The sequence below is a fragment of the Acanthopagrus latus genome, chromosome 13 (genome assembly GCF_904848185.1).
Source record: "Acanthopagrus latus isolate v.2019 chromosome 13, fAcaLat1.1, whole genome shotgun sequence".
Lineage (NCBI taxonomy): Eukaryota > Metazoa > Chordata > Actinopteri > Spariformes > Sparidae > Acanthopagrus > Acanthopagrus latus.
This window is the reverse complement of record NC_051051.1, coordinates 24,887,353-24,914,009: the sequence shown is the minus strand read 5'-3', so window position 1 is coordinate 24,914,009 and position 26,657 is coordinate 24,887,353. Positions and strand designations below refer to the sequence as shown.

The 26,657-nt window shown below is 41.9% G+C and overlaps 1 protein-coding gene across 1 annotated transcript in view; it reads left to right on the top strand.

Annotated features, from left to right (window-relative positions):
• The first annotated feature begins 4,569 nt into the window (after positions 1 to 4,569).
• The window catches only part of LOC119031704 (polypeptide N-acetylgalactosaminyltransferase 10-like), a 70,257-nt gene continuing 48,169 nt past the window's right edge, over positions 4,570 to 26,657 (top strand). Inside the window, exons 1-2 of the mRNA XM_037120345.1 lie at positions 4,570 to 4,775; positions 24,041 to 24,143. Coding sequence (XP_036976240.1) covers positions 4,617 to 4,775; positions 24,041 to 24,143 — 262 coding nt within the window. The 5' untranslated portion in view covers positions 4,570 to 4,616. The remainder of the gene's footprint in view (positions 4,776 to 24,040; positions 24,144 to 26,657) is intronic.

Here is a 26,657-nt window from a genome sequence, read left to right as displayed (position 1 = left end):
ATGATAGAACTTTGAAGGCTAACTCCACCGATTGTGCACATTAAAGTGTGTTTACAGGTCTACTGCATCTGTGGAAACGGAAGCTGCTTGTATAATCTGATATATTGCCTCCACTTTCGAACACTGATGAACTCATTATGGAACATTTTAAAGCAAATGAATATAATCGATTCAGCACAACCAGAGATACAGATACTGCATTTTTAATTTCATACATTTTTCAAAACAAAACTGGATATTTCAAAGCCAAAATATAATCTTCTCTGAACCCTAACCAAGTGGTTTTTGTGCCTTAATCCGACCAGACCATTGGCACAGCGTTGTCAGAGCACAGAAGTGAAAATCTGACAGCCAGAAATGAAACAGTTCAACATATAAACCGAAACTCATTCTGTCGACTGGGTTGATTTGGTGGCAGCTGCATTTCATTTTGCTTGTCGATCGACATAAATGAAGTTTTAAAAAAGGAAATTTTCACTCACATCGCTGCATAGTCTGTTAAATGCTGACCTCATCTTCTTAACCTCAACCTGCCCGCTGACTCCTTATTGTTTCTACTGGCAGCTGATTTGCCTCTTCTCTGTAACCTCTGACACTCAGTGAACAAATCCTCATGTCTCAACCAAGTCAAGCATCCCCCTAATCTCCTCTAACCCTTGTATTTGACAGGCCTGCATACATAGAGTAAGAGTGACTTTGGGTTAAATGAAGATTAGCCACATTTTTTAAAGAGTGGGCTTGAACCCAGGATGAGTTGGAATCTCTCGCCCCTGCTAATCCTGCTCTGGACGCTCTGAGAGAGAGAGAGGGAACAGCTCATTCCTCTCCCGTTCTCTCCATCTGTACCAGCCTGAGTTGTGACAATTCAATCTGTTCAGCGTCCTCCTGCATGAATTATGGATGAACCCCGCAACCCTCTGAATGTGGTGGGGATTTAAGCTTTATAACTGCTCCTGCTCGTGTCACAGGCTCAGTATGGATTTGAAAAAGGTTGGAAAGAGAAAAAAATCAAGGTAATTCGCGGAGCATCAAAGCAGAGGAAATGCCTGTATTAATATCCTTGTGATGGCAGAGCGATGATTCACTCCTCTGTGCTGAACACCATTAGCAGGGCTCATCCAGAACGGGCCGGGCCGTGACTCCCCTGATAAGCAATTACTGAAGCGTCATTCCTGTCTCGATGAACTGAGCAGTAAAACCTGCTCCTACAGGTTGTAAACACAGCGTTTCCATCAAACAGAAACAACAGAAACACAGACATATGAGAAGAAATTTTGTGAGGTACTTTCATAGTGGTATAAAAGAGTGTTGGACCGGGAGTTAACGTAAAGCTCGTTTTCTCTCCTCATTGTTTTCTGATTGCCGTCCGGTTCATTCGCATAACAATACAAACGCACCTCTGGACAATCATGCCATATATCATTAGACAGCTTAGATTCTTGTGATTTCATTTAAGCAAACCATTTCAAGATTAAAAACCACAACAGGCAGACATATGCAACAAACAAAGACATTTGCCTACTAGGAAGTGTTTACAAGGTTTTGGCAACTTGCCAGCGAAGCGTCTGGGTGTTTCAATAGTGAATCCAAATCCAACAAAAGCTGTTCTCTCTTACTCACAAATGTCCAGGGGATCCGTTTCAGCACAATATTTCATCCAAAGCATAGTATTCCATGAATAAATGCCAACAAAATAGCAACTAAGTGTGATCAGCGTTGCCTATCATTCATACATCATATACATACATCTTATTTGACCATGTATGAGTGTTTTGTATTGCCAAGACAGAAGATCCACTCCATGTTTCATCCCGTCTCTCCTGAGCCACTTACAAGCCATCCACCAGATGACTGATGCATCATGTAGCCAGTGAGATTTCAGATCCTTTTTATGGGGTGTAAACTTTGAAATAATTGAAGTTTACGTGGTTTCATGCATTTTGCTCTGTGTATAGGCTTATTGTTTTTACTATTTTATTTGCATGAAGTTAAACTTAATAAGGTAATACAGGACTGTGATGAGTTAAATGCTCTTGTTACTCTCAGACTGGGGTATACTGAGGTCACAAAATGACCTTTTGTTTGATGGGTGCCTGAATATATAAAATATGTAGTGTGTACATCCTCGGTGGTTGTTATAACATTTTATATTTTAGGCATATAGTGTAGACCCACTGTATTTTCCAGCCAATAGGGGCAGTTACATGTCATCTGCAGGCTTATTTAACATTCGAAGTATCGAGCGAGAATATAAAAGAATAAATATCTCAGTGTGGGTTCCTGTAGATCAATGCCAGGAGCAGAGTTTGCTGAGTTCGTGATCGTCTGGGGAAAATAATTCAGACTGTAACCTTTAAAAAAGAGATCAGCGATAGGGTTTCTTGCTCAAGGGCACTGCAGACACTTACCTTCTGCTGGCTTTCCACTTGGAATAATACATGGCGAAAAGCTTACACGCAGCGACTACAGTCAAGCATCAGTGGTGTTAATTAAGTAAGGAGTATGGATCACAGTGACAATGCACTTTATATTGCAGTAATTATATTCCCTGTCTGCAAGTGTAGCCGTGAGAGAAATTGCATGAGAGAAAAAAGGGATGGGAGGCAGTGGAGGAGGGTAACAGAGAGAAACGTAACAAAATGCTCACCATGGCAGCATGGAACGATATCTGAGAAAGAGTTCCAGCTCTCTGTTAAGAGATGAAAAGAAGGAGTGAACACAAAGAGACTCTGAGATGAGGACAGCAACAAAATGACTGTCACGACTGGTCCGTTCCAGTTTCCCTTTAAAAGAGCACCTCAACACCAGGCGCCAACCTCTCTTGTTGTAAACTACAGGTTTTCTAACCTTTGACTACACCCCGTAGTGATGTCACAGCGTCTAGCAGTTTACCTTTACATCACTACGGACTTAAGCCATGCAGAGTCAACACATTTCTACATATACTTAATTTGTGTTTTAGTCTTTTATTTGTGATTTCTCGTTAAGATTACTGTGTTTCATAAACGCTCATGGAGTTCCATCATTTAATGGAAAGCGTTGGGTTCTTGGATGGGGTGAAATTTAACCCAAATTTCAGGGGGAAACAAAAAAAAACATCTGCAGTGAAAACCATTAGGCTGGAGCCAGAACACTAACTCACCCGCTTTTCCTTTCTCTTTGTTGTGCACGTGGTGCACTGGGTTTTACTGGAACATGTTGAGCTCAAGCAAGCACCAAATTCAGAGAGCAAAGTTCGTTCCTCCAAGTCTTCCTTCACACTGAGACTCTGCATCAAGTTTGGGGGAGAGGGTCAAACATTCTCAGGAAGTAAGTTCATGTGTACTTCAAAACAAAAGCATCAATTCTATTTTTTTTTTTGGAAAAGAGAAGGTTAAATGCAAAAACTGTGCTGATATGCAGTACGTGTAAAAGCTATTAAAACATCTGATGAACTCAATGAAAAAAACATGGAAGAAAACATTTTAAAAGTCTGCCTAAAGATGAGAAATATCTACACAATGGGAGCTGCACAGACTCCTGGCTGACAGTATGGGTCCCTTCAAATTGTAACCATCATCTTTGTGACTTCCTACAGCCTAAATGCTCATGCTGCACTGAGTGTTCACGCTGTATGATTTGCTCAGGGGTTTACATGCCAGCTAAGCCTCAATTTACAGCATTTAGGGGCAGCTGCATCTTCCACAGCTGGGGAGGATGTTTTGGAGGCTGTGGTCTTTAAGCCGCCTGCCATGTAATGCTGTTCACACGGTCAGTACATACTGCCAGGAGGATAGTTCATTTTTGCCTCATTGGTCTGATATTTATGGATGTTTTAGATTGTTACAGGTTATTTTTTTTGTTCATTGTTTTTTTTTTTTTTATTTGTTTATTTGAATTTATCTATCTTTGGATTATGTACCTCTTGTTTTAAATTCTGTTGTATCCTTTCTGAAAAAAAAAAAAACAACAACAAAAAAACCCCAATGATAATCAATAATAATGTTATGTGATGCAGTTGTTTCTGTTTTCTTATATTTTAGTCAGATATTTAGTGTCTTCACCAGGCAGAGTAAGGTGGAACATGCAGAACAAGGTAGTGTGATCCAAAATAACGCCTCTACAGCAGTACATCTGCTGACTGACTGCATCAATATATTATTTAATAAATATAAAGAAATATATATTCGTATAACACCTGTTACATAGTGATGCACAAGTTAGGGAAACAAAAGCTCGACACCAAACCAGGCGCTTCAGGCAGAGCAGGAGCAGCGTTTCCTGTGGGAGAGAGTAACTCACACTGGTGTGGACTTTGAACTCTTTGCAGACCTTTCACATGCACAATAAAGGAAAGGCACCAAATCTCAAAAGCTGATCATAATCTCTCTGCTACACCAACCTGAGAGCAGTGTGATGGACAGCCCTCAGTGGTTTGGAGTAGACTAAAGCAGCATGAGTCTGTGAGGCTTTATTCTGAAAGTCACGACCGGATGTCGCGTCTGTCGCGGTTCTTCAGCCGCCTTGAAACCAGCCCGTCCTCCGGCTCACAGTGAAAGTTGTCTCCGCTCGGTGAGGCGGAGAGTCTGGACTCGCAGGTCGTCGCCGCCGCTGATCACACGCGTCCTGCCGGAGAGATGAGGCGGAAGGACAAGAGGCTGCTGCAGGTCGCCGGGCTGCTCATAGCCGCTCTGCTCTTCTTCCCCAACGTCGGGCTGTGGTCTTTGTACCGGGACCGAGTGTTCGACAACTCGCCCGGCACAGTGGACGGACCGGGCGGCATCCTCCAGATTCAGGTCAGGGTGTGATCCCGTCTTTCAAACTAGTGTCCGTCCTCTTTAGGCAGTCCTGACGGGAAAGAAAAAACGCACATTTGCAGCGCGTTTCTTCTGATTTATCTTCTTGTTTTATTCTTAATTGAATCAACTGTCCTCTGCTCAGGACAGAGACACCCAACACATTCATGACATTCACCCGGGCGACTTCAGAAGTGACATTAAGGGCAGAATGAGACCTTCAGAGGTCTTTAAAGAAGACTGTTCCTGCGTCAGTGCGGGTTCAGCACCATGGAGAGCGCTCAGCCCAGACAGGCTCCTTTGTTTGGAGAGCTGAGCTCACAGAGAAGCATGGAGCTGTCAGTCAGTCATCACAGTTTGGTTGTTTACTTGCTTCTTCGCTAACTCGTGGTGTAATTCTGGGAGGGATTAAAGAAGCATTTGGGACATTTTTTTTTTTTTTTTTTCCCAGCAGCTGGAGGCGATAAAATGTGAGGAGCTGAGAGTGTTAGCTGTGCTGATGGGTTCTGCTCTGCTCAGGGTGAGCTGTCGCTGCCGGGTGTGCTGAATTGGTCTCAGTATTTCTGATGCTCCTGTATGAGGAGCGGCTGTGAACTATTTCATTTGGCCGCTCCTGCACAGCCTCTCAGCATCTGGTCTGAAGCTGTTGCCATGGGGATCAACTAAGCCCGCCACTGGTTATTTGCAGTATTGATTGAGAGGGTTAATTGATCTGAAATATGGAGAATAACCAGAGACGGCCATCGCAGTTTTATCACATTCTGAACTCGAGATGTCAGACTGGTTGTTCTGCTGGACCGACTGTAGTACAGTAAAACCCTGCAACCAGCTTCTGGGAGTGTAATCCATTGTGTCATGACTTGGGGGTTGCCAGATAATTGCGGAGAAAAAAAAGGAAAAGAGTAGTTTCTATGTTACATTCGGACTGTGCCAGTGATGTAATGTTCCTTACAATAGATTTGGATTTTGTTGGTTTGTCTGAGAGTCAAAGTGTGTGAGCGAGTTCTGATTTAGCCACAATAAAAAAAGCACAAATAAAAAAAAATCCTCTTTTTCATTTTAGCACTTTGAGGATGCCGCGAGTGTTGTCGAGGTTCGTGTCGTGTTAAAAAAAAAGGTTGAGCCCCACATGTATCATCAGTTGTTGGTCTTCAAATGTGAGGAGAGAGCTTCCAGATACTCTGCAGATATCGACGTTCCCACTGGGATTTTAAAGCCCACTGGAAGTGTTTCAGCATCTCCCTGCAGTAGTAGAGTTCTCTGATTCAACCACCATCAGTGATTCATCATTCTTACACTCTTATATCACATCTGGGGGGGGCGTTGACATCATCGGCAGGTTGTCGCCAGGTGTCTGTTTTATACCGTATGTGTGCGGGAAGAGATGCCGACAGCGGCTCCAACTCGGACTCACAGCCGAAGTGTGAAACAGCCTCTTGTTTCACTTCAGAATGAGTGAATATGATAAAGAGCTGCATCGTCTCAGTTTGTCTGAGCGAATGGATGCAGATTCAGCACCAGCAGCTTTCTCTTGCTGACTCGTTCCTCGATTTCTCCGTTACCCCCTCAGAGCCGAGCAGATGAGACGTATTGATTGATAAGGTCTACAAGTGACTGATTGATTTAAGGTCTTCAGGGCTCAATCCTGATGTAAGAAGTTTGCTGTTCTCCGTTTTGTAAAGAAATGCATTCAGCATCTTTGAGGAGAAGAAAAAGAACAGTCCTCACTGTCACCAAGGAAATCAGTAATGCTATAGCCTTTCACTCGTTTTATATTGATTTATCCAATATGAGAGTTGTTCCTAAGAATACCTTCGTGCCGCACTATTATGTATCGTAAAAATTGAAATTGTATTGTTGTTGTTCTCTCAGGTGCTTTGTAATGGGGCAACAAATTTCATTTAACATCCGGAGAGAACATTTCCCGTAGATTGCTTTTAATATCCCCCGAGATCTCAACTGCGTGAAAGGCTAATTGTATAATACATCTTCGTTTGTCAGTACAATTGGAACAGTAAAAGAGTGAGATTATATTCATATTTATCGTGTTTCAGTAGCGGTTATAGACTCCTGGAGGATTTTCACAAAACAAAGTGGAAAGATTGAAGTGATTTTTCAGTGTGGTCGTCTGCAGAGGAAGTCAAACAAAGTAGTTAGAGAGGAGGTGGAGCGAGTCGTCCACTGATTACAGGTTTGGTAGTTTTAATCCTTGGTTTCCTCTGCGCCACATGACAAAATGTTCTTCAGGCCAAACTTTGAGCCTCAAATTAGTCCCAGCGGTCGGGCCAGCAGCTGGCGCCGCCGTGTGAATAGGATGCAAATTGTGAAGTGCTTTGAATGAAAGTTTGTAATTTAACCAAAGCTAAATCATTTTATAACAGTCATTTGTGACAACTGATGTCGTCCCACCAGAAAGGGGTGCCAGCTCAGAAATATACGTGTCGTTCTGGAGTTAATTACAAAAATCAGATTCTGTTGTTTGATTTGGAGGGTTTGCCTCGTAGCTGGCTTACACAGCGCTGAATATTGCATCACCTCCTTTCGAGTGGTGTTATTATGTCTTTGTACGGTGGCTGTACAGAAGGCTGGTGAGAAAAACATGATCACACCTGATACAGATGGTTTGATGGATGGATCTCTGGTAATTAGACTCAAGCTGCAGAAGAGAACTCTCCCCGGCTTTTTTGATGCGATGTTTTCGGGGGAAAATATTTGAGACCGTGAGAGCTGTTTCATCGAGTGCTCCGGAAGGACATGTTCACGTCTGAGCGACAAAGCTTCCAGCTGCACCAGAAGTAATTATTGCAGGAGGAATGAAGTCAGGAGACTTTGTTATAGCATCAGCAACGTCCATGTTGGGATGACGAGATCACGGCCCATTGACTTTTCACATCGATGGTGGCGCTTAGTCGATGTTTAAACATGACCACGATTTTTCCCCAAACTAACAAGTATTTATTTCACTCCAAATGCTTCTTTAAATGCAACCAAGTGTGGCAAGCTGAACTGAAAAAGGTGAGAGATAATTATATGTGAGGGCAGACATTTACATTTTCATCCCATCATCCAATACTTGCTAATGCCGAATTGATCTCAAGTAAGATTCAAAGTACTGATGAAAACGATTCCCCGACTAAGAGAAACCTGATAAAAAAATAAAAAAGCTTAAATCACAATACAAAGGTTTAAAATCTGCAATGTAACACCGAAGTTTGAGGACAGTTTGCAGTCAGTCCATTGAAAAGATGCATAAAAAGCGGTTCTGCCAGCATTAACGCGAACATGATGGATATTCAAGGTTCAGTCAGAACTGGACTGTGTACTGTAGACACAAACGAGAGGAGAGATTTCAAGCAGTTTCAACACCAGAGAATAATAAATGACTTGAAAGCCTTCAAGCAGAATCAAGACGACTGTGTTATTGATTGTATTGGTTGGAAGAAAACTGAAAAACCGGAGCAGTGAATATCTTTTTCATTTCGCATTTCATTGCCTTGACACTACTTTGTAAAGCTGGTAAGTTGTATTTACTGGAGCTAGCAGAGAATGTTGAGTGGTTGGACTTGGTCATTGTTGTGAAGTAGGAAATTGTTGGAACACCAGGCAGCGCTAACATTTGTCAGTTTGTTTTTTGTTTTTTTCTTTTAGTTTCTAATAGAACACTAAACCTCTTTTACACGGCTGGAGACTGCGAGCATTCATCTCCCCGCTCTGTTATTTTTATTTTTTTTCTCTTCTCTTGTAAACTTTTAATAGCAGAAGACAAATGAAATGAGAGAGAAATGAGAAAAAGGGAAGAAACAATATGTGTGTTTGTGTTCTGTGTTTGAGTGCTCCCTGTGGGCTGTTATGGCTTCACTCAAGTAGATAAAAATCAATACCCTCATCCCATTCAGCCTTTTTCCCACATAAGTCTTGTTAGAGACATTTGTAGCGGATATTTTGCTCCCCTGGTTGTTTTTTTCTGTCTGCTTCTGCTTCTTATAGACGTCACAGTGCTTAAACCATCAGAATAAGATCAGAGTGGATTAAATACAAACAGAATGAGCTGCGGTCTCATTCACACACAAAACTCTGCCGCTGATGCGTTGGATGAAATAGAATATAAATGAATGGCATTCATAAATATGTTGTTTAAAGATATATTCACCCAGGGGAATTCAGGCAGGAGGCTTTTCTGTGCTTGCATTTATTTGGTTGCACTTTTTTTTTACCACTGTCTTTTTTTTTTTTTTTTTTTTCTGCTGCTTTTTGCCCCGGAGCATTTTTAGCTCCAGGAATTTCGCAATTTGTGATTCTCCCTCGAACTCCAGCAGCGGTCGGTCTGGATTCACAGCAGGTACGACGAATTCCACCAACAACATCCTGTCACGCCAGATGAGTGTCAAAAAAGTTTCTGAACATCCGTTGAAACTCGTCAAACTACTCCTGCAGCTTAATTCACTCCTTAATCCACCAGTGACCCACATGCTCAGCGTGTTCAGAAACTCATAGTGTCTCCGTCGTTTTTAAATGCATCATCTCCTCAACGCTCTGAAGCCCAGAGTTTAGAAATGTGTCAGTAAAACAGCAATCTGCCAAGCCAAGTGACTTCAGTTTGAGACTGCGTGTCAACATCTCTGCATGTGGAACCACTTGGTATTTTTGAATAAGTGTCCATGATGTTTCAACATTTGAATTGATCACACCGCAGGATATTTTAAAAGGAGAGCGGGCACAATTTCCAGTCATATTTGCTGCAATATTAAACTGCCATTTTTTGACGATAAGTCCGGACATGTCCAGCTGTGTTTGTGCTGACAGAACCAGGTATGTTAAGACAAAACATGGTGTTTTCCTGACCCTAACCAAGCGGTTTGCAAAACTCACACTTTTTCTCATTCGGCCTCTTATTTTGTACATTTTGTTTCAATGACGTATTCCCTCTACGGAAATGTTGCCGCAGAAGTTGAGGTTGGAGAGAGCATGAACGCCTCACACAAAGCTGCTCTACGGAGACTGAAAACATGTAAGCGGGAGTGAGAGGGGCACAGTTTGTCTGAAAGTTGCTGATTAATTTTTCAAATGCAAGTTTTAATAGTCTGAGAGAAACAGAAAGGAGAGGAGGGCAAGCACGGGATGTTTTTCATCCTTTATCAAAATCAGGTCGTTTATATCACACTTAATATATCATTTATGGAGCTATAATAGATCGTCAGTGTATTTCCTTGCCAGGGTTGCTTGCGGCGCAGAGAAAATAGAACAGACCCTGAAACCATTGCTGCAAAAATGGTGAGCCGGGGCCGATCAGTCTGAAAAGCTTGACTGAATTAGCGTGGGCTCATAAAGGAAGCCTCATGTGTGTCCCCCTCGTCCCTCATCCAGCTCCTCCAACTGGGAATATGAAAGAAAGACGTGAGCAGGAGATTCAAGGATGGAGGAAACGCACTTACTAAGTGAGACGTCCTTGCTCACTTGTCCTTTTGAGAACAATGCCATCAGTCGTGAAGAATGGCATCTCAGCTGTCCTATAATGTGTAGAAATGATTTAGTATCGACTGCTGTTGTATTACTGGTTGTAGATGTATTGTCTGTTTTCGAATAGTCAGCAGGACTCCTTCGCTGACCCGTCAGATCAGACCGACTGATAGGACACCTGTGGCTCTCTGCGTCCGAGGCCTCCTCCTCTTGTTCCTTCCTCTCCTCTGAGATTCATTCAAGGAAATTGGACCGCAATTGATTTGTGGGTCGAGCTGGAGGACGGAGGAGCGAGGATGGGAGGAAGAATAATTAGCTGAATGAAAAGCTCTTATTGTTGAGCATGTTGAACTTCTTGCCACACCCCACAATCAGTGAAATGAAACCATTGGCTGATTAAGATGTAGCCACAAGTGCGAAATTGTTCTGCGTTTCAGCCTGAATGGAGCCCCGCAGCAGCACGTCTTCTGTATTCAGTGTGAGAGCTGAGTTGTTTTTATAATAATACTGCGAATATTAGATTTTCCCCAAGTTTAACAATGAGGCACGGTGAGAAGTGAGGAAGCAAAAGGCTGTTTTTTTTTTAGCTGCTTTTACTTAAAGGAAAATGGCCTTGGGCTACATTGCACACAGCGGTGTGGCTAAATGCCTTTCAGCAGCACACTGACAGCTCTTTGTGTTCAACCAATTTATTTGCTCCTCTTAAGCATACTGAGCATTGATCGCTGAGGCGGAGGGAGGGAGCGACCCGTCTCTCCGGCTCCTCAGCACAGCGCAGCACGACTCCGGTCCCTCAGAGCGGAGTCAGTCTGCTGCAGATGGGGAGATGTGCAGGATGGAGGGATGCTGAGGGAGGATTAGGTGAGTCAGTGTCGGCCACATTGTCCCGTAGTTGCCCCACGTTGAATAGAGCTAAGAAGCAACAAGCTGGGATGATGAAGCCGGAATCCTGCTGACAGACAGGACTGCAGGGCTGCCACTGCTACTTCCTGTCATGTGACTCTGAGCTTCACTTGCGGCTCTCAAAACATGACACTGACACAAGGGATGCAGTCGGTTGAGGTCATCATCACAACAACTGATCTCTGCCTCTTGACTAAATATGTCCACAGATTTATCTTCAGCTATAACAAATGAAAGCACTTGACAGTGTTTTCCAAAATAAACCACACAAAGAAATATGAATGTTTTCTAAATGATAAACAGCAAAATACATCATTTGTAACTTCCCTCCTTCACTTAACACTTAACAAGAATTATAACCTGAACACTTGAGCTGAATTTCAAGATATGAGACACAAAATCATCATTTCTATCAAATTTTTAGCACAAGTTTCTTTAGCTGTAGTCGCTGTTTTACTGAGATCCGTCCACAGCACAGCTGTGCACTAATCATGCTGTTGAACCAGCACCTTGATATGCAACACCTGTCAGGTGGGTGGATTATCCTGGCAATGGAGAAGTGCTCACACAAGGACTTAATAAAAAAAAGAAAGGGTTAACCCTAACCCTAACCCTAACTGTCTGAGAACCAGCATAGACCAGCACCATAACACAACATATGCTGGTCTGCTGCTCGTGTCCTGAAACCTTTTAAATATTCAGTGGTGCAATAGCGAAAAAAGTGGATCTGGTGTTGCTGTACGGTCGAGGTTTGGGTCAATTTACAGAGATTATACTCAAGATTCCTAAAGCTGCTCGAGGTCTCTCTTATGTCCGTGTAAACAGATTTTGTTTTTGGAAGACCAGTGTTTTTTTTTCTGATCTGCTGTATGTTTTTTCAGGTGTGAAGAGGCAGAGAGTGAACGTGTGTTTTTCCTCTGAGTTAAGTTGTGCACTTTGCTGACCCACTCCTTTAGATATATTGCAGTGGTGGACATGTTTCCAAATGTCGTACTCTGAGAGAATTGTGATAATGGATCTGAACCCCTGAAGAAATAGACAACATGTTTCCTCAAAAAGCTGTAACGAATTATTGTCCAGCTCTGTGTGCAGTGAAAGATGTCCCTTTTGCACGTCCTACACTCGCAGGGATGAAAAGGTAGATTTCTCGCTCGTGAAGTTAAAATGAGTCCTGTAAAAAGCTTTGTGTGTTACTGAGGTCTGCTGGCCTGTGCAGCCGGCTCAGAGCGGCTCGGCCTCTCTGTCAGCTTCGCCTCTCGCTGGGAACAGACAGGAAACTTCTCTTTGAGCTGGCAGCACAAAGGCTCAGCACTTAATTGCCACTGTACAGTATTTCTATCCTGTCGCTCCCCTGTCCTCGTCCCCCTCAGACGTGATAATAAAGAGCTTATTTGAACAGCTCGGATGGGTTTGGACCGGGGCCAGCGGGAGGCGGTGATCCTGCAGGTCCATCACAACATGCTTATAGCTCATGACGTGTTTTTGTGTGAGTCTTTGTTGGCAAGGAAGGCAGTGTGCTCCTCGTTTAGGCTCCATTCAACCAGCAGTTTTTCTTTTAAGCCTTGTAGTGTCCCAGATCTTTTGGTTTTATGTGCTGAGGTTCTGACAGGCACATGTACCATGACTCCGACACAATAGAGGTCACCTGCATTGTTGGTGCTATTTGAAAATAGTGGAAAACTGCTTTGAAATGTAGTCCAGAAAAAAAAAAAAAAAACTGTTCACATGGTATAATAAGCATGACAATAACTGTCATCTCTTTGTCGCTTGTCCTTGCACCCAGTTGACACAATGCAACGTCCCTCTGCAGCTCAGATGGGCAACACATGAGAGCTGTCTGTTGTTCAGTCGGACTGCAGTTCATCTCAGCCTCTCTTCATAGTGCACCTGTATGAAACCTTCAAAACAAATTCCTTCAGCATTGAGTTTAATCAGTGTGTTTTATGGCTGTTACAAGCTCAAGGAAAGAAGGTTTAACACTCTGAACCTGCAGGTCAAGCCTCACAGTATTTCGCCTGTAGGCTTTTAAAACTCAAGCCGCCTGTTAGCAGAACTGTGGGCATGTGTATCAAAGTGTTCAGCTGCAGTGATTTGAGTGTAAATTCAGATATTTGCATGTTTCTGCTTCGTATCCGCCAACAAGTGTTATTAATAACCTTTAAGCTGTTTGGGCGCTCAGTGCAGCCTGTCAGCAGGTGATAGCAGGACTGCTTTCAGCTGGAGGTGTTTGTGTGCAGCTCGCCCTCCTCAGTGTGTGTCAGTGCGGTCCTTTCTTTTTATTTGTGCACAAACACATCCGACTGTGTGTTTGTCCTCTTGGAGTGTGCTGCTCGGTGAGTGTGTCCTTGACTGTCTTCTTTGCCTTTCATTTGTGTGCCAGTTCATTTTTGTGTCAACAGATACAAATTATAATATACTTATTGAATATCAGGCAGACTAGCCTCGAGGTAAATTCACGGTGTTGAAAGTTGGGTTGCGGCCGTACACAGATATTTGACAGTGGTCCAGTGCAGATGTTAGACCTTGTTCCTCTATCAGCTCATGTGGTTGCCTCTCCATAATTCATTAAGTGTACTTGTTCTCTTTAATGCTTTTTTTATTACATTTTTTATCCGTCATGATTACAGTCTCTCTCTCCATGTCCTTACACTCCTATTTGCCAAAAAGAGGGGCACAAAATACAGTCAACAAATATCAATTTGACTGACATTTTAAAAAAATCTCTAGCGATAGTGAAAATAGCGTAATTGTAAAAGTGTTTAGCCGTTATGATAATGTAGTGAAAATCTGATCTGAACTGTACTGAGCATGTTAACCTGCCATCCTGGAGCTGAAGAATTGGACAAAAATGCAGCAGACGGCAGGCAGGAAGTGCAATGAATGAAGTTTTATCCTGGATCACAGCGACACAACAGATGACTGGGTACAGAATAAACTGACGAGGGGTGAGGTGCAGGTGGAAAGAGGTGGAGAAACAAAGGTGAGGGCAATGAGTGGGGGAAACAGGCGGTGGGGAAGGAGATGATTGGCTGGGAAAGACACTTGTAACAAGGAAGGACTAATAAGACAGATGTTAGACAGCTGTGAAGGGAAAATCAGGCTGGTGAGGTGCGCAGGGAAACAACAGAAGACACCATAAAAAAGACCCAGAAAATACACAAGACATAAATAAAAATGACACTGAAATGACAGGACCATGACATGAACACCACAATTCACATTTTCCAACAATGTGTTCCTCTCTATCTGTCCTTGTTTGTACAGAAACATGAAACCTCTGACTCTCTTGTAATTGACAGAATGAGATGAAGAACAGAGCTGGATGTGACATTTTCTGGGAAGTTAAAACTTTTGCTAGAAGTGCTGCCAAAAAAAAAAAAAAAGCCAGTAGGTGCGGCACCTTTATTCAACAGAACAGCTGCACTTCGACTGCCTCGTGGCACTTTGTCATTGCTGTTGCTGTTATTAAGGAAGAATAACAACAGCAACAACAACAACACACCCTGTAACGTCCTTGTGTTGCATCCTTGAGCTCATTACTGTGATTTAATAGTTGAACTTAAAGGGAGCAGGATCCTTCATCTCGACACCCTCTTTGTCTAAACTACAGGTCCACAGATGGAGGGTGTTGTTTGCTGCACAGATTGCAGAACCCCTTGAGGTGCATTCTGGTTTGTGATTCTGGGATGCATAAATAAAACTGACTTGGCTTGACGTCCGGACATATCTCTAGCTGTTTCATGGAAGCAGCAGGTGGTCCAAACATTTTGTAATACCAGTGTCCACATCACGATCCATCAGTCTGTGAGCAGAGAGTGTGAGAGCGCAGGAGGCGGAGGACTCCACCAGTCCAGGCCTCTCTCCGGTTCTCTGCCTGCCCTCTCCCTCTCAGCGGGACTCCTGATAATGACTCCTTTTGGGAGATAATGGACTGTGCAGTGGCCTCACTGAGCTCCTCATTGAGGGGGGTTTAGAGTGCCTCGCTGCAGGAGCATCCGGCTGGAGGTCCTCCGCCTCAAGCTCATTTCTGGCTCAGACAGGATGGAGAGCAGATGTCTCGAGGGATTTGCACCTACAACAGAACAGGGCAGTTTAGCCCAGAAGAGCGTTCATATGTGCTGCTTCTCTGAAGGTGCCGTCCAACATTATGGCAGAAGAAATCCACAGAAGCTGACTCAGTATGTATGTTTAATGAGTCAAGTGGGATGATATAATTGCTCTGCCTAGTAGAACGTTTAGTAATGAAAATAATAATTACAACTTTATGTAGCAATTTTCATAAACAAGTGCTTTACAAAGACAGAAAAAAGAGAAGCATTGACAGATTACATCATTAGAATGTGTACAGTGATAAACCAGCAATACATGATTTACTAAAACATTAAAAACAGATAAAAATGTGCAGGACTGACCAGTTCTACAGTCAACCCAGTTACCAGACCAACTGTTGGCAAAGTACATTTCTGCTGAAGCTAAAAAAGATAAAGATTTTGACCTTTCTTTATGTTGTGACATGTGACAAAAACTACCTTTTTTTAGGTTCAATTTGTATTTTTCTCTTGTCACAATGCTGTGTGTATGTCCTGGTTAGGTAAAAGCACAAAACCATTTCATTTGGGTTAAAAAAAAAAAAAAAAAGACTGTGTCTTGGCTGCCACAGGTGAGGCTGGGGATGTCCAGAGGTCTCGTTAAAAATGACTGGTTCTGTCACCAGAAACACAGCTGGAAGTTGTCCCGGGGTGTCCTCAAAAATATCCTGTGTTTTCACACTTGTCCTCCACCTTCTCATATGAAAGTCATATAGTTAACATGTACTGAGAATGTGGGATACTGCACATTTTTTCCTGGAGACTGGGCAGTCCACAGTTATTGGGACTTGACTCCAAAGGCTCAGTCTCCCCTGTTTTCTTATATCTAACAGTTAAATGCTGGAGGAGCTTTAGAGGAGAGGCACGTATAGTCTTACTGCAGAAACTTTAACTAGCTGAAGTTCAGAAATGATGTATTAAGTGACAGGAGAATACAGTCAGTTACAATAATCTAAGCAATATATACAGAAAGCATCTTTGACAGTTTCCACACACAAAATGTTTGACTGAAGACAATACTGAAATTTCTACCCTGTGACTCAATGAAACTGGACAGAGACCCTCAGTGAGATCAGAATCACTGGAGAGGTCTGGACCTACGATAATTCCTTCTGACTTTAGCAGAATCAGTTATCATATTAATTTGTGTTATGTTGTTGGATTCAGATCAGAAATAGATCTGGTAGTCATCTGTGTAAAAATGGAAACTCATGTTGTTACCTTTAAAATGATTTGACTGAGAGGTATCATATAGTTAGGGAATAAAAAAGGGAGGAGGACTGAGCCCTGAGGTACTCCTTAGGAACAAAAGGTGAAGGGTCTGAAATCATCAATGGCCACACATTTGTAGAGAAATACCATAAAAAAACAATCTGAAACTGTACCCCAACTACCAGCCCAGTGCCAAAGATGTTTCGATTAAGATCACATGGTAATTTGTATGAAAAGGTGCAGCAAGATCTAAATGCAATGAAACAGATTTAGGTGAGACACATCGTAGGGACTGACTTTAATGGAAGCAGAAAATTGTTTGCTGACAATTGTTAACATAGCAACTTTTAAAAATATATTGTGTATGTCAGCTTCTGTGGATTTCTGCTGCCATCTCTTGGCAAAAAGATACAATCAATGAATCAATCTTCTTCTGATTTTCTACACAGCAAAACAGAACATTTCTGGCCAGAGTTGTGAATGAATATTAATGAATTGTCCTGAAACTTCTCTCTGGCCTGGCCTCTCACTGAACTGAAGCAGGAGTGGGTCAGTTAGTGCTGGCTGAAGTTTCTTGTTCTTAGAAGAGGCAGACAGGGATTTGTGGGCCTCCAGCACAGATTGACTTGTCTGTGAAGTGTCTGAAGTTTGAGGAGGAGGAGAAGCTGGGGGATGAGGTGGAAAAGAAAAGACAGGTAATTGTGTCTCTGGGGCTGGAGGTGGATCCGTCTATGATCTGACAGAACAGGAAGGGGAAGAAAAAAGAGCAGAAAAAACTTCCTTTACTCACTCACCAGGAGGAGAGGAAACAGAAAAGGGAAGTATTGACCCAAGGTGGTCTGATTCATCCTCCTCCGAGAATGAATGGGCTTCTCTGTTCTTATCAGACTTTCTGGTAATACCGGCTTCTCCTCCATGCCAAACAGAGCCAGTCCAATAGTAGTCCTCTATCTCACCTTGTTCACTCTCCTCTTTGTTCAGTATAACTGATCGGAAAGCAGGTGGAGACAAACAAAGTGTTGTCTGTTTCAGAGCTGGTGCTGCAAAGAAGAAAGAAATCCTGCCATGCAGAGGTGCAACAGCCTTTGGAACTACTTTGGATTTTGAGTCATCAGCTTTTATCAAAAGATATGAAGCAGCTCTCACAATCTGAACTTTCTGTCTCTGATTAGTTGTGCAACAGTGTCACATCTTCTCTTATTATAGAGCAATGAAACATAAATGATAAATAGCCAAATTATCTAAGTGTAAACACAGCAAATGACAAGAAACAGTTTTTTTTGTGCTGTAGGTGGTTCCAGTTGTTTCAGAAACTGCCCCTTTCCCATTTTTTCAGCAGCTGATTTCATCCAAAGCGACAACAATAAGTGTGTTCTATCACACAAATGCAACCAAAAAGTTCAACGGACGGCAGGTAGCAGGGACAAACTGTGTTCCTGTTCATGTGATAAAGCTCTTTAGTCGCCATAGTGATGATGACAGGAGCAAAGGAGAAACTGAGCTGATGAACATTTTAACCACAATGTTTTTATTTAAGTATTTAATTCTACACGAGCCCACGATCTCTGCTCAATCCTAACCCTGTCGTTACTGCGTCTGAACCTAACCAAACCTTTCACACCACAATGCTCTTTTTTTATGAACCAGCAATTTATAACAATTTTAGAAGGAACAGACAAATGATGGCGCTGTGCTGATCCAAGAGCAAACAACATATTTAATTGTTTAATTATGAGGGCTTGATGAGGGAAAGGCACATTGTTGTTCCCTAAGTCAAAAGTATTTATCCACATGACATTTAGCACAAGATAAAAGGGTGATAAGTCATGTATGATGGATAAAGTGCAACAGGAAAACATACCTATGAAATGGCAAAATATTATTAATCATATTTAAAAAAAAAAAAAAAAAAAAGATGAAGAAATTCAAATGTGATTCTGTAAAAAGTGTCCATAGAGTGGATAGTGTGACCCGTGGGCCAATGATAAAAAATTGATAGGTGATAATGAATGTCTGCACCATATTTAATATAAATTTTATGATGTACTAAAAATGTGTGTACAGTATTCATTAGACTTGCACAGTCAGTGCATACATCGTGCATGCTTTCCTGCTGGACGTTGAACCGACAGGATCTCAGGTATTATTAATGCCACTTCCGACTGATACAAGACGACGTTGTGTAAGGTCAAGTCAAGGCCGAGAGGAAATCACTGCTTCACTTTGTGGACACTTCTCTGAAGATAGCGTCAGCAGTGGCTTACACTATTAACACCAACATAGACTGTGCAGCTCCTCTTTCACAAACGTGTACAGTGTTGTACTTCGTCATTTGTTTAAATATTTAAAATAAATTGCTGACTTGGCAGTTTGGTCATTCTCCTCTCTCTTCTGTGATAAAGCGTAACAGTGAGAAATGCATCAAAATATGATAAAGTACAGAGAACAATAGAATCACTGTCCCTGTGGTGTTTCTTTAGAAAGGCCGAGTGTGTTGAGCTGGCTTCAGCTTTCTCCACAATGCTTGAATGGAAAATGTAAAAGGTACAAGTGAGACCTCAGAGGTCACTGGCATTTTTGCACTTTCTCTTTTCTCAGGAGACAAAGTTTTCTCCCTTGTTCCGTCGTACATCCACTGGAGAAAAGAGCAGGCTAAGGTGACTCTTTTCAGAAAAAAGGTGATGCCTCAGAGGTTAGCATGGCATTTCAATTCAGTGTGGCTTTCATTGGTTCCTGAGGTGTTAAAGACCTTTTCAAGTTCGGTCAGGTGTGAGGTGTTAAGACATTTTCAGAAGCCAGTGAGAAATGGCACAAAATGGCCGGCAGACATGCTGAGAATAAGAGGTCTTAAAAAAAGTTGAAAAACATGCAACAGGGTAGAAGTGTTGCTGATTGTTCACTCAGCTCCACCAGACCAAGTTACTGTCGCTTCACCTGTAAAGTTTCACAGGTGAATTAACTTCAGCAGGATTCTGATTTGTAGGTAACTCCTGCCAATATTGTCAGCTGAAATGGAAACTCTCACCGGCTCATATTATCAGCTGAAGCTTGCTTGCTTAAAGCTAATGTCGGCTTTCTCAGTTGGTTGAGAGTACCCCTTCTAGGTGACTTTATAATGTCTCAGGCTGACTCCTTTTAAAATGAAAAATCACTGAATGCTGAACATACTGCTAACACGATATGTTAAGTAAAGTTCAATAAGTGATATTTGGCATTACTGGAACGGGTGTTTTCCATGTTAACTGGATGCAAATCCTCTTTCTGAGAGTGACTGATGCAGCATGTGATTCAATCATTAAGATCTAGCTTAGGGACTTTTGTGAATAGCCTATTATTAACACTATTAGCTTAGCCCACTTGGCTAACACTTCTTTATGTTACTTTGTTATTTAGGCTAGTTCCACTTGTGGATACCAGTTCTATTTTTTCATGTTTGTTTATAGAATTTAATTGCTTTCTGATTTGTAATCAATGCAATTTGCTTTGTTGTCCAGTACAGAAAGACTGACTATTGAATCTCATTGTTGAGTTGGTGACTCAAAGCGTTTATATTTGATGACCTGGAAATGAGACTCACCAACCATTATCTTTCTCCAAAATCGTTCACTTCCCTTTTTAATTCCAGCTGCTGTCATCAAAATGTTTTGGAAGTATGTAAAATCATGATCCCCCTCACCGCCAAGCCAAGAGTTACAAACTATGATCAGACAATCCCTGTCTGGAGGACACAGAGTTGTAAAACTAGTCCTTTCTCTGTCCATGGTGCTGAAAGAGACAAACCCAGTCTGTGTTTTGGCAATATGTCACTTTCTTTATAACACACACACACACACACACACACACACACACACACACACACACACACACACACACACACACACACACACTCACAAATCCATAATGTGACTTCATTGTGTAACTCATAATGCTTATCCCCACCCAGGGACAAATACTTTGTGAGCAGCAAACATTAGATGAACAGATGAATAGGCCATTAACAGGCTACATGAAAGTTAATTAGTGATCACTCACGCAGGTGAGATTGTCCACTTCCCTCTCCCCCTCTTCCTCTTTCCCCCTCTCTTGGCCGTGAGCTGAGTGTTTTGCCCGATAAAAATATTAATTTCCATCAAGGCCTGTCACTTATCTGACTTACTGTTTTGTAATTAATGATTGAACAGTTGATAGAGATAAAACATGGGCTGCGTGGCTGACTGTGTAGCTCCTGTCATGCCCTATTAGCTAGTTTATGTTGCACCTTGAATATTGATGGAAACGGAGTAGAAAAGTGCCCGGAGCAGAAATGTGTTTGTGGCAGCGTGAAGTCTCGTCCTGTGATGATGGCCATTAGGAAGGAAGCAGAGGAGCACACAGCGGGGAGGCAGAGGAAGCACAAAGACAAGACTAAAGATGGCTGTGTTGACTGTTTGTTTTTACCTTTTATATAATGTAAGTGCCACTTACACCTCCATTTATGAGGTGGGTATTGTTGATCTGGTTGAGGCAACACAACACATGCCCACAGACGTGTAAAATTATTCTTTTATTTGAATTTATGAAGCACCTGCCTTGTTGAATTGGATTGGTGTCAAGTGTTTAAGCAGATGAGAAAGGGTAAAGTAACTTTTGTTTAGTGAGGTCGCCATATCCATTGCCCTCCACTCAGACTTTGCATTAGCATCAGAATACTGTTGGTTGAATTCAGCTCCACATTTGAGAAATTCTCCCCCATGAAACTGATTGGTAAACTAGCACTCTGGGCTTGATTACAACACCCTGCAACTGGATATTTCTTCACTTCCTCACAAACAGACCCCTAGTCAGTTCAGATTGGCAATCACACCTCCTTCACTCAGCTGCTCACCACCAGAGCCCCCCAGGGCTGTGTGCTCAGCCCCCTCCTGTTCATACTGTACACCCATGACTGCACTCATTAAGACATTACGATAACTCTGTTGGGACATTTGCAGACGACACCACCATCATCGTGCAGAGAGCTCATTTTGGGAGTCAGTCTAGCAAAGTGATGCACAGAGAACAATCTACTGGTCAACATCAGGAAAACCATGGAGCTGATTGTTGATTCTGACTAAAAAAAAGGAGGCAAATACCCACCTGTCTTCATCAGTGGACAGTTTTAAGCTCCTGGGAATCAACGATCATGGTCTGTCCTAGTAAAGAAATATCTGAAACATCACAAACAGTCATGGACAGGAAGTGTGTGATTAAAACCACTCAGATCATCAGTGGTACCATCTACTGAGCATTAGTGATATTGATGAAGTGAGGTGTCTGCAAAGAGCCCAAAGGATACTAAAAGACAACACTGACCCCAGCAACAGTCTGGTCACCCTGCTGCTGTCTGACAAAAGATACACCTGAATGATGAGTTTATTTTAATGACTTTTTATATATTTTCCAGGCATTGTGACACATAAGAATAGAGAGGTGAGGTGAGGTGTGTCTGTAAAGCGTCAGGATTTCTTGTTCTGCATTTTCTTGATATTCATCAGCTCTCGTTTGATTTCCACTGTAATCTCAAGAGAAAAACTTTTCCCTTTAGCTGTGCACTGCTGTGACACAGAATGACAGGAAATTCGAGCTGAACTGAACTGAATTCAATTGGAGTGAAATGAATTGAATGAAAATGAATGTGCCTCTATGGTGGGGAGGAAATGGATGTTCCACTAGAATGCTGGGTTAATGTGGTGTCCAGTCTCATTTCGTGCATATTAGTGGTGAGTGATTACGACAGCTTTTCTGGGAGTTAAATTCCCCCGGCTGTTTGTTCCCTGGAAGGTCCTCTACATCTGCTGGCACAGTCACTTCCTTTTTCTCGGAAATACACAGAAGGACTCTCGCTTAATGTCAGATCCAGTGTGACACGCTGAGAGGAAATATGAAGCAAAAAGAGGAGAGAAGGATGACTCTGACATGTTTTAATCACAAAATACATCTTACACTCGAATTGGCCTTTAAGGTTTGCCTCTTATTTGTGCTCATAATTGAGAGCAAATTGTTGAAGTCAAGATATATCTTATATAAATGATGTAATGTATAATTGAGGAAAGTAGCTTACTTATGTGTCGTGTCGTGAGTAATGTCATATGTAGTCACGAGACTGAGCGCTGTTTTTGATCATTTTCTAAACCTTACCAAGTATTTTTTGTGCCTTAGCCCTAACCAAACCACGGCAGTTTGATAATGTTGATAACAGTCGAAAAAATGCTATCTTGATCATAAAACCCCTTCATGTGCAAAACCGACAATAACAGTATGTAGAGCATCAGAGTTTGAAGCTTTAGGTCACTGAATAAGCTGTTGGAAATCCTCAAGTAAAGTAAAAGTGCCTGAAAGTAAATTGATTTAGTAACTTGCACCACTGACTTCATTGTTTCTATCTAACACTTAAGAATTGTGCAGTGTATTAACCATTAAAACGGGATTGTGCTGATTGGAAGCCCCCTCACACACCAGTATAATATTACGATTAACATAGTATGTACTGTATACAATTAGAATGTAATATGGGCTGTTGACACAGTATCTTACTCTGGTTTCATACAGAACTGAATGGATTGATATCTGAAATGTCACACAGGCTGGAAGCAGCTCCTGCAGGAACGAATGCACTCACATGAACACGGACATTTCCGTCGCTCGCCACGGTGGTTTGTTTGACTGTACTGTGGTATCAGCTAACGGCCTGGTTAATAGCATTCCGTGCAGTCAGACGTGTCATTTGTATTAACAACATTCCACTAATTGTATCCTCCCATGGAGCTAATTAATTTACCGTTGTGCAGCGATCCTATAATATCTTGAGTCACTGAAAGTCATTTCCAAGCACAGAGAATTTCATAAATGGCTGCTTTTTGCATTTTAATGCTGAGCAGAGAATAATAGCTCGTGGTGATGAGGGTGTGTGTGTGTGTGTGTGTGTGTGTGTGTGTGTGTGTGTGTGTGTGTGTGCTTAACAGCAGTGAAACTGAATGTCATTTTCTAGATGTCATACAAATAAAATGTGTGTGTATCCCGGCTGTCAGCTGCACACTTCTGGAAGAAAACTGACACTCCTGCAGATTTTGACTGACAGTAAGGAGGAAGATGATTTTTTTTTTTTTTTTTTTTTTTTTTTTTTTTTTAATCTACAACTGTGAGCTGTATCTTTTATCCAGGCGTTTGAATTAAACATTTTGAATAGATGATACTCATGGATAAAGTTTATATTATCCAGGTGTCTTCCTGTATTGATGCTTTTTAATATTAAAGACAGTGACAGTATATTTTTTATTTTATTTTACTACCTGGAATCAGGCCGTTTCTTTTCCAAGGAAACATGACAAGATAACTCAGAACTGTAATATAAAAGAATAACGTTCTTAATTTCCATCATTACTTCAAGTTTTCTTCAGTGCTTCTCCTGCTCTGACACCTTAACATCCAGATAATGTGATGGAGAGCTTTCGTGTTATCTGACTAAACTTTGGAGTGTTTGATCGATGGTATATTTCCACAAACTGACAGTCAACAGCCGTTATAAAGACATGATGGAAGCCTTAATGGTTTGTATTTTTTGTTTGTTTGTTTGTTTGTCTCCTGCAGGGGTTGAACCAGATGAGGAAGGTCGCCCAGGTGGGTCCGGACGGCGTGCGGCGGACAGACTGGCACGACTACGAGGCGATGAGGAGGGATGCTGCTCGCTCAGGTTCGTACCAACTCTCTGCTGATGCTGCTGTTTTGTTTGGCCAGCGTTTGATCACACACACACACACACACACACACACACACACACACACACACACACACACACACACACACACACACACACACTGCAGTTCAGCCTTGTATTTTCTTGGTTTCTTCATTCCTACCAAGTGGATTTCTCTCTCTATCTCTCTCTCTGAGGCAGTGTGGATCAATTCTCTGTGTACAGTTCTGAGTTCATAATTAAACACAGTTAATCTTCTACAATAAGTATTGATTCAGCCCCAGGCCTCGAATGAGAAACATACCTCTGCCTTTTTACTACAAATGCAACAGATTTAACAGGCTTTTGTTTGGTATTAGGTTGTACTTAAGTGGAAATTGAGCTGATTTGTGAGAGAGTAGCAGTAGTGGGGTTTGAGACTCTAAACAGCCCAGTTGTCATAATAAATGCTGCTATTGTTTGTTTCTGCAAAACGTGGACATGTTGAATGGCTATCATACATATCACATCTTCAAAGACAGACTGACGTTGCGCAGTTGGCATCTAAGATGGTGAAGAAAGTGTTGGAAGGTGGCCAGGAGAAAAAGTTAGCAAGCGACAGATACGTCAACGTGTGTACGTGTCATAGGCTGCATACAGTGTTGATATATACAAAACTTTCATGTGGGGAGGTGGAAGAGACAGTGATGGAGTTGGATGGAGTTTTGCTCGGGACGTCAGGCCGTCTACAGTGGTGTCTGTCGTGACAAAACCAAAATGTGATGTTTTCTGAAACCTGAAACTAAATGTGTTCTGTGCCTAAACCTAACCAGAGCATGGCCACGGCGAGAAGAGAAAATTGAACCTAAAGAAACAAAACTGTGACATCAAGAAATGCAGAAACCCTAACCCTAACCAAAAACCCTGTTTGAGACACAGTTTTCCTAAACCTGTGTTTTTTAGTCTAAATCTCACTAGACATTAACCCCAGCATTGTCTCAACAAAAATCTAAACGTAAAGGTTCAACATACCTGTCACTGGCAGGAAATAATAAGAAGATCTATGTTAGTTCAGGTGATTGTGCTGCTCCACAAGATCATACAGAATTTTTTTTATTTTTTGAGCACTACTGAGGGAACCAAATTTGGAGAGTATTGTTGCGAAACAAGAGGAGCTATTTAAGGCTCCACTTGTTCCAGAAGTGAGTGTCCCATTCATCTTGTCAGCTGACAGTGATAGGTGACTCACAGATAGGTGACTTGCAAATAAAGCATTTCTACCATGTGAATGTGAAGGACTGCCCTGCTGAGTCACCAGTAGAAAAGATGATAATAATGTTCACACTCCTAACCTCAGGCAAACACTAACAGACCATCACAACCTCGACCAGCCGCCTCAAACGTTTTACAGTTTTTACCCCCAGGCAGTCCCTTACATAAAAAGCAAAGTGATTTATTGATTTCTTATTTTTTATATGTATGCCTCCACGCCTGTGAGCCGTGGCCAGAGGCATTATATTGTCGGGTTGAATGTCCATCTGCCTGTCCCATTATTGTGAATGTTATATCTCAAGAATGCCCTGAGGGACTTTGATACAAACACCCACGATGACTCAAGAATGAGCTGACTAAAATCGGGTGGCCAAAGGTCAAAGGTCACCCTGACCTCCCAAAACACATTTTTGTCCATGTTTTTTTTTTTTACACAAATGTCCAACAGTAAAAGGAATTATGAAGTTGTGGTGATGTGGTTCTAGCTTTGTTTTTTTTGGTTGTTTTTTTTTATTTAAATACATATAATATTAAAAGCTGAGTTAGCCAGGGCATGTATTTTATTACATTTAAATGTAGTGTATATGACAGTAAACCTAAACCATGAACCACTGAAACTGGACATTTGCCCTGCTAAATTAAGGACAGCAGAGTATTATCTCTCAGAAACAGTTGAAAAAACAGTGGCCATGATATAAACCAAAAGTTCTGATGAATCGTCCAGGACAGTCATGTGTTTGTACACTGAGACACTGACAATCACATAGAAAAGAACAGATAAATGCTAATAAAATACTTCTTGAACCAGTGTCACCGCCCACTTTGTAGCTTAATAGCTGTGTTTCATTTGATTTATAACAGAAAATGACACACTTGTGCCGTTAGACATTAATCAGAAAACACTTCACACTCAAAACCTGCTGAGAAACACGTCAAATGAATTTGAGACACAGCTTGTGTTTGAATGTTTTAGCAGACTGAGTTTAAATGGCTTAAGTGCATAAACAGAGTGTGGGAGTCGGTCTCAGTGCCCAAATCTCTGAAAAAATAGTCAGCACATGCGACCCCCACTGCTTCAGAGCTGCATTCAGACCTCAGTGCATCCCAAAACTGATGAGGGGTTGAAATATGTGCTCATGTAAAATATGTGTACACAGTCCAAAATGATGAGAGCTCCAGCAGTGAAGAAAATGTGTGTTTTCAGAGAGGGATTACAGATGTCACTTAATTCACTGAGGACATCTGTAATTCAGTCAGAAT